A 14,983-nucleotide genomic window follows, 5' to 3' on the forward strand; every position below is an offset into this window, starting at 1 on the left:
CTATGTGTGTAAAGTAGATAAGAAACATGAATTTTGTGGTTAGACTTGAGTCCTGTCCCCAAGGTATCTCATTATGTGCAGATATTCCAAAATCTGAAAAAATACAGAATCTAAAACACTTCTGGCCCCAAGCATTTCTGATAAGAAATATTCAATCTGTATTATGATTGTGGCTCTAGAAGGTCAAAGGATACACAATTTATCTCACAGTGCCCCCGGACTGTCTTAGTTTTTTAAGCAAAAGAAATATCCTTCATCAACATACTCTTTAATTTTGGAAAGTATAGTATTTCCCAATGCAATGGATGCTATTTTTGTTGAATTTTTTTTGTACATTGAGCTTTAGTTTAGCATAGTGGGGAAAAACCTGAGATTTGGAGCTGACCTGGGCTTGCACCCAAGCTTTGCCACTTGGTAGCTTCGTAGCCTTGGGACAATTATCCTTTCTGAGATTGTCTATTCCATCTGCAAAATGCAAGAAAATAACGTTAAAATGAAGAAAACACACTTAATAGCCACACAAAGAAAGCGGCCGCTGGTATTACTGTCATCATCATTATTTCATTACTTGGCAATGTGTACCGTGGGTGGTGGGTAAGTTACACCCGCCTTAGTGTCTCTTTCTTTGCCAGAGCCAAGTCTAGATTTCACACAGTATTGACTCTGCATTTTTCCATCCACCAAAAGTCCCTCTTAGTTTTGATCACAAGAAAAATTAAAACATGGAAACCAAATTGTAGGGCCAAATTTTACCTTTAACCTTCCCCACTTACTTTTTAAAAATATCCCTGGGAAAATTGTTTTTCTTTATAAGTGATTGTGTTTATAAATTTTGTGGTGTTTGTGGAAGGCTTTTTGTTTGCTCTTTTCACAAAGTCTCCTAAGTGTTAGGCTCTTGGCCCAGTTCTTACCTGTTAGCCCAATCTATAAGCACATGGAAATTACTATTTGCTGAATCCAGAGATCAAAAGCAAAGCTTGTGTGTCTCCTAGAAGATTCATTTATCCCACAAACCGTTATTGAATAGCTACTCATTTTGGGCAAGGCACTGTCATGGAGCTGGTTTACTACATTGTCCTCATACAGACTTGCCCATGGTACCCTTCTCTGAGCACTTTGTCTCCACAAGGACAAAGCAGGTTTTCACGGGTCTCACCTGGCTTAAAGGAGCATTCGTCAGGAGGCGAGGGAAACAGGTGAAGGAAACAGCTCGTGTTGTGGAAGGCAGGGAAGAGCAGTAGTCAAGGCAAGGACTCAGAGGAGAGAGAGATTCACTTTCACCTGGATTCAGATTTCACTTTCACTGCTTGTTACTTGTCCTCACACCATTTTCTTACCTCCCTGTTCCTAAGTTTTGTAATCTAAAAAATAGGGTGGGTATGGTTTCTGTGAATATTAAATGATAACCTAGCTAGAATAGTTAGCACAATACCTCTGTGGTAAACACTCTATGAATGTTAACTAATTTTTATGTAGCCATGCCAGGCATGAGTGATTTTTCTTCCTAATTTTATCTAAAACTCACAATAAATATGTGAAGTAAGTGTTAATACTGCACCTCAGATGACTAGCCAGCTCAAAAAAATTCAAATAATTTGTTCATGAACACAAGCTAGTAAGCAGCAGAGTGGAGCTTCTAACCAAGGCCTGTGTTCCAGAATGCTGCCTCCCTAATACAGCAATGGACCAGAAGATCTCGCAAAAGACATTTCCATTCTTGGGATTAGTCCATATTGGAAGGATTTTTCCAGATAAGAATCTAGAATCAGAGAGTCTCAAATCAAGGAGGATCTCATATATGGGCTCTTACCTGGACACAGGGAGAAGGGGATTGAAAATATAAACCTAAAAGAAATGCAGAAATGAGGAATAACATCCCCTTGCTTCCCACAGCAAAGGTCACAAATTCCGTATTTTTCTTATATTCCTAAGTGGATTTGACATCCTCCATCCTATAGTAGGACTCACTCACTATTCCCTAGTTCAGCAAACAAATAATTTAAATTACAGAGGAGACCTTGACATGAGTTCTTTACAGCACAGGAGCAATAACTGTTTCTGTTTCTCAAACTTATCATACTTTTTTTCAGAAATATGAAACTAACGTTGGGTCCCAGGGGTCTCAACTCTCTAGAGGGGAGAAACAACGCATTGCTATAGCTCGGGCCATTGTACGAGATCCTAAAATCTTGCTACTAGATGAAGCCACTTCTGCCTTAGACACAGAAAGTGAAAAGGTAAGTATTGAATTCCTAAAGTCTTAGATCATTACTAATGAGTCTTTTGCTGTAAAATTTGTCCTTATAAAATGGCACTATTTTCAATTTTCTGATTCATTAACAGTAGAAATTGGCAATACTTTGTGGAACCAAAAGACAATTATCTAGAGCAAATGATTTAATATAAGATTGCTTCAAATAAAATGTTTTACCTTTAAAATAAGAATTGTTTTTAAGATTCTTTAGGCTAAGTGACATTTTTTTTTCCAAAGGCAAATAATCACCTTTCTTGAATAAAGTAAAATAATCTAGATTATCTGTTATAAATATTTTATAGTTCTAAAGTTATGTGACAGAGAAGGTAGGTCACATATAACACAAAGAAAGAGGTGATATCTGATGTGTGGTTTGCATGAAAGAAGATGCAATTGAGCAAAACACAATTATGAAATTTAAAATGTATAATTAATGCCATAACAATCGGGATTCCATTTTGGAGAGAGCTAAAATGTCTTCAATGAAAAGCAGTATCAGGAATGGCCACTTAACTGGTACCCTCCATTGTTTTCTCGGTTTCATTTCAGGAAACTAGACCATCAAATATTGTAAAATTGCATAGGGACTTCATAGTTTGCTTCCTTCTTGTTCCACTGAAATTTCTCAGCCTATGCACTGCCATTAAAATCACCGATGCATTGCATTCAGGGAATACTTGCTTAATCCTCTCTTAAGTTGAAGCTTTGGGTTTGCCCTCAAGTATAGGATTGTTATTCAGGTCATGTTAACTGAACTCTCATGATGGTGGGCGGGGGAGCAATCATGCATCTTTGCATCAACTTTCCATCTTCTCTTTGCAGACGGTACAGGTTGCTCTAGACAAAGCCAGAGAGGGTCGGACCTGCATTGTCATTGCCCATCGCTTGTCCACCATCCAGAACGCGGATATCATTGCTGTCATGGCACAGGGGGTGGTGATTGAAAAGGGGACCCACGAAGAACTGATGGCCCAAAAAGGAGCCTACTACAAACTAGTCACCACAGGATCCCCCATCAGTTGACCCAATGTAAGAACCTCAGACACACATGACACACCAGTTACAGGGGTTGTTTTATCTTTAAAGAAGAATGTTAATATTTTACTATTACAGTCATTGTCATACATCAGAATCCAAGCTAATTTCTAATGGCCTTCCATAATAATTCTGCTTTAGATGTGTATACAGAAAATGAAATAAACTAGGGTCCATGTGAGGGAAAACCCAATGTCAAGTGGCAGCTCAGCCACCACTCAGTGCTTCTCTGTGCAGGAGCCAGTCCTGATTAATATGTGAGAATTAGTGAGACATCAGGGAGTAAGAGAGACTTTGAACTCCTCAAGGGCAGAGAACTGTCTTGCATTTTTGAACCCTCGGTGTACACAGAGGCGGGTCTATAACGGCAATCAACAAACGTTTCTTGAGCTAGACCAAGGTCAACTTTGAAAAGAACAGAAGCACTGAAGACCAGCTGTGTTTCTTAACTGAATTTCTTAACTAAATTCTCTAAGGCTGAGGATAGGGAAAGGGTGGATGCTCTCAGGCTGAGGGAGGCAGAAAGGGAAAGTATTAGCACGGGCTTTCCAGTTAGGGCTGTTGATTTATGCTTTAGCTTCAGAGTGAGTGTAGGGGTGGTGAAGCTACCATTACTATGAGAACCTGCCAGTGTGGCTGGAGCAGGGACTCTCTCCCAGGCCTTTTACTCCTCAGCACCTCCCTGCATACCGATTGTTGTTTTTAGTTTCTTCAAAATTATATTCATGAAATGAAAATAGTGCATTTTACTTTGCTGTAGTTTCATAAGATGTTATACAAAAAAGCAAGTAAATATGGCAGAAAAGCACTCGTTTTCCTCTGCTCCCTCAAAACCACATAATGACATAGAACTAAAGGCGGCAGGAATCTGCAAGAATGAAGAAAACTTTTGCAACCTACTCATCTGACAAAGGGCTAATATCCAGAATCTACAATGAACTCAAACAAATTTACAAGAAAAAAACAAACAACCCCATCAAAAAGTGGGCAGAGGACATGAACAGACACTTCTCAAAAGAAGACATTTATGCAGCCAAAAAACACATGAAGAAATGCTCCTCATCACTGGCCATCAGAGAAATGCAAATCAAAACCACAGTGAGATACCATCTCACACCAGTTAGAATGGCCATCATTAAAAAATCAGGAAACAACAGGTGCTGGAGAGGATGTGGAGAAATAGGAACACTTTTACACTGTTGGTGGGACTGTAAACTAGTTCAACCATTGTGGAAGTCAGTGTGGCGATTCCTCAGGGATCTAGAACTAGAAATACCATTTGACCCAGCCATCCCATTACTGGGTATATACCCAAAGGACTATAAATCATGCTGCTATAAAGACACATGCACACGTATGTTTATTGCGGCACTATTCACAATAGCAAAGACTTGGAACCAACCCAAATGCCCAACAACGATAGACTGGATTAAGAAAATGTGGCACATATACACCATGGAATACTATGCAGCCATAAAAAATGATGAGTTCATGTCCTTTGTAGGGACATGGATGAAACTGGAAACCATCATTCTCAGTAAACTATCGCAAGGACAAAAAACCAAACACCGCATGTTCTCACTCATAGGTGGGAATTGAACAATGAGAACTCATGGACACAGGAAGGGGAACATCACGCTCCGGGGACTGTTGTGGGGTGGGGGGAGGGGGGAGGGACAGCATTAGGAGATACACCTAATGCTAAATGACGAGTTAATGGGTGCAGGAAATCAACATGGCACATGGATACATATGTAACAAACCTGCACATTGTGCACATGTACCCTAAAACCCTAAAGTATAATAAAAAAAAAAAAAAAAAAAAAAAAGAATGATGAAAACACAGTGACACTGCCTGCAACATCTTGGGAGCCAGAAAGCAAATGGACAACTGATAATAGAGTTACAAGATGAGAGAAAACAAAAATGTAACCTGTTAGTTGGGGGAGCCTAGAAACGTCCTGTTTTGTACCACAGACCCCTAGAAAGGTTCAAGATGTAAAAACACTGGATCCTTCTGGAAGGAGGAGGCAAGGGGACAGAGGGACTGAAGACAGAAGAATGGGCCACAAGCCTGTATGGAAACAGAATTGCAGGGCCCCGCCTGCAGCAGGATGGCTGCCTTTCCCCAGTTCCAGCAAGAGACTGCATACTTCCCCTCTGAGGAGGCTCACAGGGAGGTTTGCACTTAGAGACACAAGGTGCAGTTGAAGGGGCAGCTAACATACAGGAGACAAGAGGATTGAGTGTAAAGCTGTGTATGAACAGAACTCCCAGCCCCTCTCTTCTGGCAGGAGATTGAATAATGATTTTCTGGGGAAACTGGCCAATCTAAGAAAAGAGGTCGGGCCAGGCGCTGTGGCTCACGCCTGTAATCCCAGCACTTTGGGAGGCCAAGGTGGGTGGATCATGAGGTCGAGAGATCGAGACCATCCTGGCTAACATGGTGAAACCCCGTCTCTACTAAAAATACAAAAAAATTAGCTGGGCGTAGTGGCGGGCGCCTGTAATCCCAGCTACTCAGGAGGCTGAGGCAGGAGAATGGCGTGAACCTGCGAAGCAGAACTTGCAGTGAGCCGAGATCGCGCCACTGCACTCCAGCCTGGGCGACAGAGCGAAAAGAAAAAAAGAAAAAGAAAAGAGGTCAAGGACCCCGTCCTTGGAATCCTAAGAAAATTTTCCCGCCATATTACCCTCCTATGAAGCCCACCTGCCAACCAACAAGCGCCCACTTGATCAGAGCTTCCCCAGGCTTTTTTCGGTGTCTCCTCCTTGCATGAGAATTGACTTCCAAGGACCACCAGACACTGAGGAAGTATTTTAACATATAAAGCAAAAGCAACAATAGGGCAGCTGGAGAAAGGAAATTAGAAGTAACAGAGCCAATGCAGTGATTAGGAAAACACTCAAAAAGTGGTAATAAATGTATTCAGTGAGTCAAGAGAACATATTTCCATCTATTTAAATAAAAACAGGAATCAATAAAAATGAACACACAAAAAGGAGCTCTTGTCACAGAAATGAAAACCTTGGGAGCAGGACTGCACCCACGGTTCCCACCGACCTATCCTGCCAGCATGTTTTCTCCCTACTCCAGCTTCCTCCCAAGCTCACTCTACGTAGATGGTTTTTCTTCCCTTAGCCAACAAACGAAATTCTGCCTATAAATTAAGCCGGGACACTAGGATATGGAGGTATATTATTTATGTCTCTTTTCCAGTGTTTCCTGGTATATAACAGCAAAGGTGGTTTAGCAAGTTAACTGGTCAGGCCGGAAATCTTGATGGTTGCCGGAGTCAGGAGGCAGATGGTGAAGGAATGCATTCTGGTTATGAAAAATGGCAATGACAAGTAAGTTGCAGAGTAAAGATGCCTTTTAGAGGAAATTAAGGCTTGCAATAAATACATGCTAATCCTCTAATTTTGATGAAAGAAGACTAAAGCTATTGTTTTGGTTTGCATTTCAAATAGCAAGAGCATAGGCTCTTGTGCTGGGAGGTCGCCAGTTTCCTAGAAAGGAATTCATGGAGTCTGAATGAGGAATTAATACAAATTGTATTTTCAAATAAGATACTTGAAAGTTATTGATGAGAGGGAAAAGATTGACTAAAGAGGGCTTGAAATTGGGGAAATAATTGAGGCTCAGTGACAAGGGAGAAGATTACAACTTCAAAAATGAATAAATAAATAACTTGCTTGTTTATTTCACAACACCAGGGGGCGATGATGTCTACGTTTTTATCCTGCATCCTATATCGCTGACAAAGATTCGATCCGTGCAATTTTACTTTATTGTTTCTCAGATGACCAAGGGGTTGGCTTAATTTGTTCGGTTTAAACTTATTGCAAGTCCTTCTGTAATTTCCTAATGTTTTCATAAGGTGTGTTGTGACCAGACTCTCCTCATAACCCCAGTTAATAAAAGTTAACAGGAAAAAAAAAAATAGAAGGATTGGAAGATAAAGTTGGGGAAATTTCTCTGAAAGTAAAACAAAAAGATAGAGATGAAAAGTAGGAAAAAATAAGAAAAGAAAAAACTGAGGATAACAATTCAGATGGTGCAATAATTAGTCAGTAGTCTAGTTCGAGAGAGTTCAGAGAAAACTGAGGGGCAGAAATTATTTTAAAAAAATAGTCTAAGAACATTTCCTATAATTGAAGAATATGAATTTCCAAGCTGAAAGACTTCACCCAATACTGAATATAATAAATAAAAATCCTATTTGGGCACATTATGAAATTTTAGAAAACGAGAGAAAAGGAGAATATTTTCCAGGAGAGAAGGGGGAATGTGTGACATACAATCGATAAAGAATTATAATGATGTGACTGGGCACAGTGGCTCATGCCTGTAATCCCAGCACTTTAGGAGGCCGAGGCAAGAGGATTGCTTGAGCCCAGGAGTACAAGACTAGCCTGGGCAACCTGGCGAAACCCCATTTCTAACAAAAAAAGAAAAGCAAAAATTAGCCAGGCATGGTGGCATGAGCCACTTGGGAAGCTGAAGTGGGGTGATTGCTTGCGTTCAGGTGGTTGAGGCTGCAGTGACCCAACATTGCACCACTACCCTCCAGCCTGGGTAACAGAGCAAGACCTTGTCTCAAAAAACAAACAAACAAAAAAACACACAAAAGAACTATAATGACAAAGGACCTCCTGACAATGAAACTAAAATTCATAAAGATTTGCCTTCAAAATTCTAAGGGGAATCATTCTATATATAGCAAAGCTATTCTTAAGAATGAGAGAGGTCTAAAGACATTCTCAGTCATGCAGGTCTCAACGCCTCTACTCCCCATCTTTTCTCAGGAAGCCACAAAAGGGGCTTTTTTTTTTTTTTTTTAAATAAGGGCACAGACAAAGAAATAGGAAGATATGTGACATAAGAACAGATGACCTAACTCAAGAATGAGGTGCTGGGAATCTCCAGGATGATTAGGAAGGAGATCCCAGGATTACAGGTGTGCTGTACCCATAGGAAATAGTCAGCCAGATTGAGGCAGGGAAATGGGTTCTGAGAGGAATGTATCCCAGAAAAACATGGTGCGGCTAGACTGCCTGATGGGTTTGAATGCTAAGAGAAGACAGAACCCCCTGCTAGAGTTTGAGGGTAAGTTAGCAATGCGTAATAGAAGACAGAGTGAGATTGGAGATTTTTAGCTATTAGCTCTAGGTGGAAAGAAAAGTTACACAAAAAGAAAATATATTTTTATTACACTGTATGACGCATCTGAGAATGTTATTTACAAAGTCACATCAATGTAAAAGCTTAATACTGATCTAAACCAGAATTATAGATAGATTATGAAAGGAACAAGAAAATATGTGGGGTAGGTTGGGGATGGGATAGGACATGGGTAAAAAAAGAACTGGATCCTTGTGGTCCTCATATTTCATAATGGAAACGAAACAGTTAAACATTTAAACAAATAGCAATAAAAACATCTTATTGTAAAAGATGAAGGTGAATACTGAAAGAAACTGCTAAAAGATTTATGTACATGTGTATCTTTCATTGAAAAAATAAAGTTTAGCCGGGCGCGGTGGCTCACGCTTGTACTCCCAGCACTTTGGGAGGCCGAGGCGGGCGGATCACGAGGTCAGGAGATGGAGACCACGGTGAAACCCTGTCTCTACTAAAAATACAAAAAAATTAGCCGGGCGTGGTGGCGGGCACCTGTAGTCCCAGCTACTCGGAGAGGCTGAGGCAGGAGAATGGCGTGAACCCGGGAGGCGGAGCTTGCAGTAAGCCGAGATCGCGCCACTGCACTGCAGCCTGGGTGACAAAGCAAGACTCCGTCTCAAAAAAAAAAAAAGAAAAAAAAAAAGAAAAAAGAAAATTTAAAATGAAAAGGGAATAGAAACGCAGTACAGTCACAAAAATTAAAACAATAGATACTGAAACTATTATAGATTTGAAAGATACATCACCAGAACAGAAGGGAGTCCAGAAATAGATTCACCAGAGATCCCATTTATCAGAATATATTTTAAACTTCTAATCATAAAAAGTGAGCACACTTTTCTCTTCCTGCATTGTTCACAATCATTTGGAAAAAATCTCAAATCTATAAATAAGACGATGGGATAAAGGTCAAATAAGTTTTGGTACATATATACAATGATGTTTTTCATGAAGCCAAAATAATGATATTGACTTACATTTATTGTTCTTTGTGGAGCAATGCCCATGTTATATTGTGCAGGAAAAAACCATTTCTGATCATCAAAGATGGTATGATGCTGTCTATCTAATCATCTGTGCACACACATACATACATGCATCTGTTATGTATGTATCTGTGTTTGGCATGTGCTTGTACATACTTGTATGCATAAAAAGATCTCTGGAAGAATTTCTGCCAAATTTTGGTAAATTTCATGTCCAGCCATTTGTCCTCTGTGTGACCAGAACTCCCTGCATATACTAAAATATCTATCGAGGTATCTGAGGGCAGAGACTGCCTAGTTCATCTTAATGTCCCCAGTGCTTTACTTGGTACTTGGCATAAAGTGCTACCTCGATACATCTTGTTGAGTAGTCTTCTCAAAGTCACACGGGTAATTTATAACTTGTCAGCTCCCACATAAGGAATAAAGGTGGGAAAAGCCCATTCTTTCCATGGGTCAGAGCAGTGCCTTTCAACAGAAATATAATATGGGCCACTAATGTGAGCCACATAGGTAATTTTAAATTTTGTAGTCACATAAAAAAAGAGGAAAAAAAGTGAAATTTGTGGTAATTGTATATTTTATTCATCCCAACATATCCAAAATATTGCCATCACAACATGTAATCAATAAAAATATCCTGAGATTTTTACATTATCTACTAAATATTTAGAATCTGAGGTGCATTTACATTTACAGCACATATTAGCTCAAATCAGCCTTATGTCAACTTCCGTCCTCAAGAGCCACTAGTGGCTACTATGTTGGACAACACAGAATTAGAATATCAGGTGCATGAATTCTCTAGTCTGAATCTCAGTTGTCTCTATAATTCTAGTCTTATAAAAACATGAGCCCAGCTTCTCCATTGGAATGTGTCCTTACACTGTACTCAGAAACTTTGCAAAACTTCAGTTTTGCAGGATGTCAGTTCGGATGAAAGAAAGACCTTTGGGGAATCAAACAAATCATTTTGATATCAGAAGTCATAGAGCTACACTGGCCTGTGTCCGAAGTGGTTAAAATTCTTTACATCATACATTTTATTTGATTCACCAGTGTGAGTTGACAAAAGTGAAATAACTAAGATTGTTTAGTGTAACAAAATACAGTATGACATTAAAAACGGTCATATTAGGTAAGCTTCCTGAGAACCTCTTCCCAAAACAAGTTCTCTTCCAATTGGTCTGTAAGAACCATTTATGATTTTTTTCTGTGAACAATTCTTAGGAAAAGTTGAAGCAGCACATTTTCCAACTTATTTTGAAAACAGACTGTCAGTTAATTTTGGTCCATTTCAAAATTGCATGAAAGAGATGCCCATATATTAGAAATGCTACTGTTTGAGAAAAAAAAAAGTAGAAAAATTGGCCTCTAGTTTTTTTGTCCAAAAACTCTTTTTTATATAGTTACTCTAAATCTACTCTACATGTGCCCTTAGGAAATTATTTCAATAAAAAGATTCTTTGAATTTAGTGCTGCCCCCATGCCTGTAATTTTTGGCAATTATACACTCATTTTAAAATGTAGGTCCTAGAATATTTTCATACTATATCCTGAAAGTGTAAAATACATAGGATCATAATTAGGTGTAGTTTGCCATATACTTATTCAATAATTAAATATAAGTTTCCTATCCTAAGAAAATATCAGAGCATTTTCATCATGTTGGTTTAGGATCCCACCTCATATTTCCAACTAAGGATTTGATTTATTAAATATTTCTTATGCATGCACAATCTCTCTGTAATCAAGGCACAAAAGGATGTTAGAGGAAATACAGAATTAAGAATTTGGTTGTTTTCAAACACACTTTGAGAGAAATTTACATATGCATGTGTACCATCATCATAAAATGAGCACTATGTCCACTTGGATTTACCCTAAATTTACAGATCAAGTAAATGATCTCACCTGCATATGAGACAGCAGGTGAAAGTAACTCAGTGAACCTCTAAACCCATTTCCAATTTCTTTCACACTGTGTTCAATTAAATGCCCAATTAATTTAAATAGCAGACTGTAAATAAAGCAATGCACATGATTATCATCTAATTAGCACTGGCCAGCATTATAATGTGCTCATTAGCGAGTTGTATGGTATCCTGAGGCTCATAATGAGTAATCAGGGTTCTCGTGATTGGCGTAGCTATCCAAATGCAACTACTCAACCCAATAAATCGGAGTTAGGACAAAACGTGTTATATAAAAAAAAAAATACAGAGCCAGCTGGTGAATTGGCAATTTCCTCCTTCCTGTAATTCAGGTACAGCTCCTGCTGTCAAATACAAAATAAATGTGAGAACAGAAGAGCTGGAGATAGAAATGGAAATGTTCACTAAGGGTGACAGAGAACAAGTGCCTGTGATTATTATAAAAGGTTACCAAAAAAGATAAAAAACTTTATGGTATTTGGTTTCTTTTTCATGTCTCAAGTATAGAATCAAAGTAAGAAATGAACAGGGTTTAAATAACATTTCTTGGAAGGTGAAAATTTAATCATTGAAATATACCTCCTGATAATGTTCATAAAGCATTTTGCCTTCATGGTTTTAGCATGTTACTGCAAAATAATTTGGCAGGCTGCAGGGAGAGATGCAGCTGTGTGTTGCATTCATTGTTATGTAGGTGATAAGTCACTATGGCAGGTGTTGTCTCTCTTGACACCCAATCCGACACCCTTTTCTTTTGCTGTCCTCTATTACAGAGGCTGGAAAGCAAAATATTTACCTTCCTAGACTCCCTTGCAGCAGGATGAAGGCCAGGTGACACTGTCTTGTCAATGAAATATAGGCACAAGGCCCTGTGCAGGCTGTCCCTTTCTGAATAAAGCCTGGGTAAAAGAAAACCTGAGTCTTTTCCCCCTTTCTCCTTTCCTGAATGCACAGCAGCCATGCTGTGATCACTTGGACAAAAGCCACACACCACAGATGGCAGAGCAGGAAGATATTCAGCCTGATTCCTGAACATCCTTTGTGCAGCTACTTCAGCCTGGGTTGCCTGTCTTCATCCATCTTGTTGCAGGAGAAAAAGACACCTCTCACTTGTTTAAGCCACTGAGGTAGTTTTTTGCAATTGTGTTTGTTGTTGTTGTTGCTGTTAATTAAAAGTTAATACAATCTTAGTTGATAGATCTTTATTAATACAAATCCTGAAATGTAAGTAAAAAGAAAATAATGCAATGTTGAAGTATTAATGCACGCTTAAATGATCTTCAAATAGGATCATTATATCTAGAGATATTCCAAAAATATTCAGTGAAAGAAGGAATCAGTCTTTTTTACCTAGTATCACTGCCATGGAAAGACGATATCACTGGATGGGTGTCCTGGCAGCTCTTTCTTTCCTGGAACATCGCACATGCCCTGCTTTACATGAAGGAAGCTTTTACTTAGGCACTTAGTGTTTTTTGAATATGCTTTCTCATCCTTTCATGTGATAAAATTGATGTTAGACTGGGAACAATCTAGATCCCATTGACAGGATATGCCAGAGGTGGGGAAAAAAAAGTGGTTCAAAAGAGGATGAATTTGAAAAAGGATGGGTTAGAAGAAATGGGGAGTAAAGTTGCCAGTTAATTTATAGCTGGAAATAGTCACAAACCAATTCTTCAAGCCCACAGGCCAGAGGTATCCCTGGAGTCCACCCAGATCTGTTGCAAGTGAGCCCAGAATCAGTGGAGGCCTCCCCCAGGGAAGAGCCTATATTGAACTCACCCTTGCATCTCCGGCAGCTGAAGGCATTTAATACATTCTGGTCTGGTGGGTGGGCGAGTTAAAAGACAAGCATTGACAGAAAGGGCCCTAGTTAAGCCGGAGAAGATTTTAGAAGCTTTTTGGATCTGGATTTCTAATTTTGTTCATCCTCAAAAAGCTTGGCGTCATATAACTTGGTGTCAGAGTTGCGTTTCATTCAGGAAGCATGTTTCAACAGCCATAAAAAATTAAAAAGTAAATTTTATCTTTATGGCTTTGAGAGATCCGTAATTACTCCACAACAAACTTACTAAAATGCTGTGTCAAAACTCTAGTCACTTTCCTCACTCAGCTCCATCATGTAAGCTCTCCAACCTTACCTCCCACAAAGCCAAGTTTCCCTCTCCTTCCTTTCTTCTCATTCGGCCTATTATTATGTGATCTGCTTAGTATCTCTTCCAGCAAGAATTTCTTCTTTAGGATGTTGAGAAAGGGGAACTGGAGTTGGAATTTAATTATAGGGTCTCTGTTGCAAGATAGCATAGCAGGAAGTCTATGGCTATTCTCATGTTAATAATTTTGCCCCATAACATCAGTTAAATTATCTCTCCATGTACTTTTTTATTGCTATAAAATTCAGATTCTAATTAGAATCAAATGTTTTAAAGACTGGTCCAAAATTGTTTAATAAAGTAGCACATTTCAAAACGGAGTGCTTTGTAGAATTTATAGCCTCGTTCATTGCATGTAACTAAAATTAAAACAGTATCAAAACACATTAGCCAGGGTCTTCCTTATCACCTGCATGCTCCACTTCACAAAAAAATTAACAATACATCTGAAAGTCTTCTGTGAAGACAGTGTTTCACAAAGAGCAAACAAAATAGAGGAGCTGGTTGGAGAGCCAAAGCACAACATGTTGGACTGAATGAGAGCCTCAGAGTTGCAGAATATCACACCGTGAATGAACCTTCCATTTTAACCCCATACTAAACTCCTCAGTTGAGAACTTGGTAAACTGAGGCCACCAACACTAAATGGCCTTCTGGAGTTTTAGTGGTTAGATCCAGGGCCAGACTAGAATGTAGTTCTGATGACTACAGTCCGGGATGCTGGTTGCTAAACTCCAAGAAGGCCTTTGTACATCGCTCTGCCTTTGAATTTCCTGGCAACTGTCTACCTGCATTCTGACTTCCTCTGGGATCCACCTGTGGACCTGTGGCGCAACCAGTTGCTTGGCCAGGGTGGCAGGGCATCAGCATTCCAAAGCTAAGAGAATAAGATACACACACACACACACACACCCCTCCAAAACTCAGACAGGAACATTTATTTTTCCTTTATTAAGTCAATGCAGTTTTCATCTAGAAATACAGCAAGAGCTCTACCATTTTTTTATTTGAACAATTGTTAAAAAAAAGAGGAATGATTATGTAGAAATGTTTTTGATGCAGAATTACTGAGCCTGGAGGCAAGGGGCGGGGCGGGGCGGGGCGGGTGGAAGATAGTGCCCATCTTCCATTAGCAGCAGGATGTATGAGCACAGATGACAATCCGGTCCGTGCTGTCCATCAGACAAAGCCTGAATCCTGGAAAAAAACAACTCTTTGTACAGGAATTAGAGTGTGATCGGCTCAGTTGACGCACAGGGGTAGGTGAGTGCGAGAGTAAAGAAGCTCTTCATTGTCTTCGGTAGTGCTGGGTTTCTTTTCCGGGCACACAGATGGCCTGCTCCCCCTGCAGCGCACCCAGATCCTCCCAGGGAAGCCGCTTCAGTTTCCACTTGGCCAGCGCCGGAAACGGGCTGCTGTGCTGCCAGCTCCTACGT

General features: G+C 39.7%; 1 protein-coding gene across 1 annotated transcript in view; it reads left to right on the forward strand.

Annotated features, from left to right (window-relative positions):
• Positions 1 to 3,358, forward strand: part of ABCB11 (ATP binding cassette subfamily B member 11) — a 102,378-nt gene extending 99,020 nt beyond the window's left edge. Inside the window, exons 26-27 of the mRNA XM_055291888.2 lie at positions 2,091 to 2,237; positions 3,077 to 3,358. Coding sequence (XP_055147863.1) covers positions 2,091 to 2,237; positions 3,077 to 3,277 — 348 coding nt within the window. The 3' untranslated portion in view covers positions 3,278 to 3,358. The remainder of the gene's footprint in view (positions 1 to 2,090; positions 2,238 to 3,076) is intronic.
• The last annotated feature ends 11,625 nt before the right edge of the window (positions 3,359 to 14,983 follow it).

The sequence above is a fragment of the Symphalangus syndactylus genome, chromosome 9 (genome assembly GCF_028878055.3).
Source record: "Symphalangus syndactylus isolate Jambi chromosome 9, NHGRI_mSymSyn1-v2.1_pri, whole genome shotgun sequence".
NCBI lineage: Eukaryota > Metazoa > Chordata > Mammalia > Primates > Hylobatidae > Symphalangus > Symphalangus syndactylus.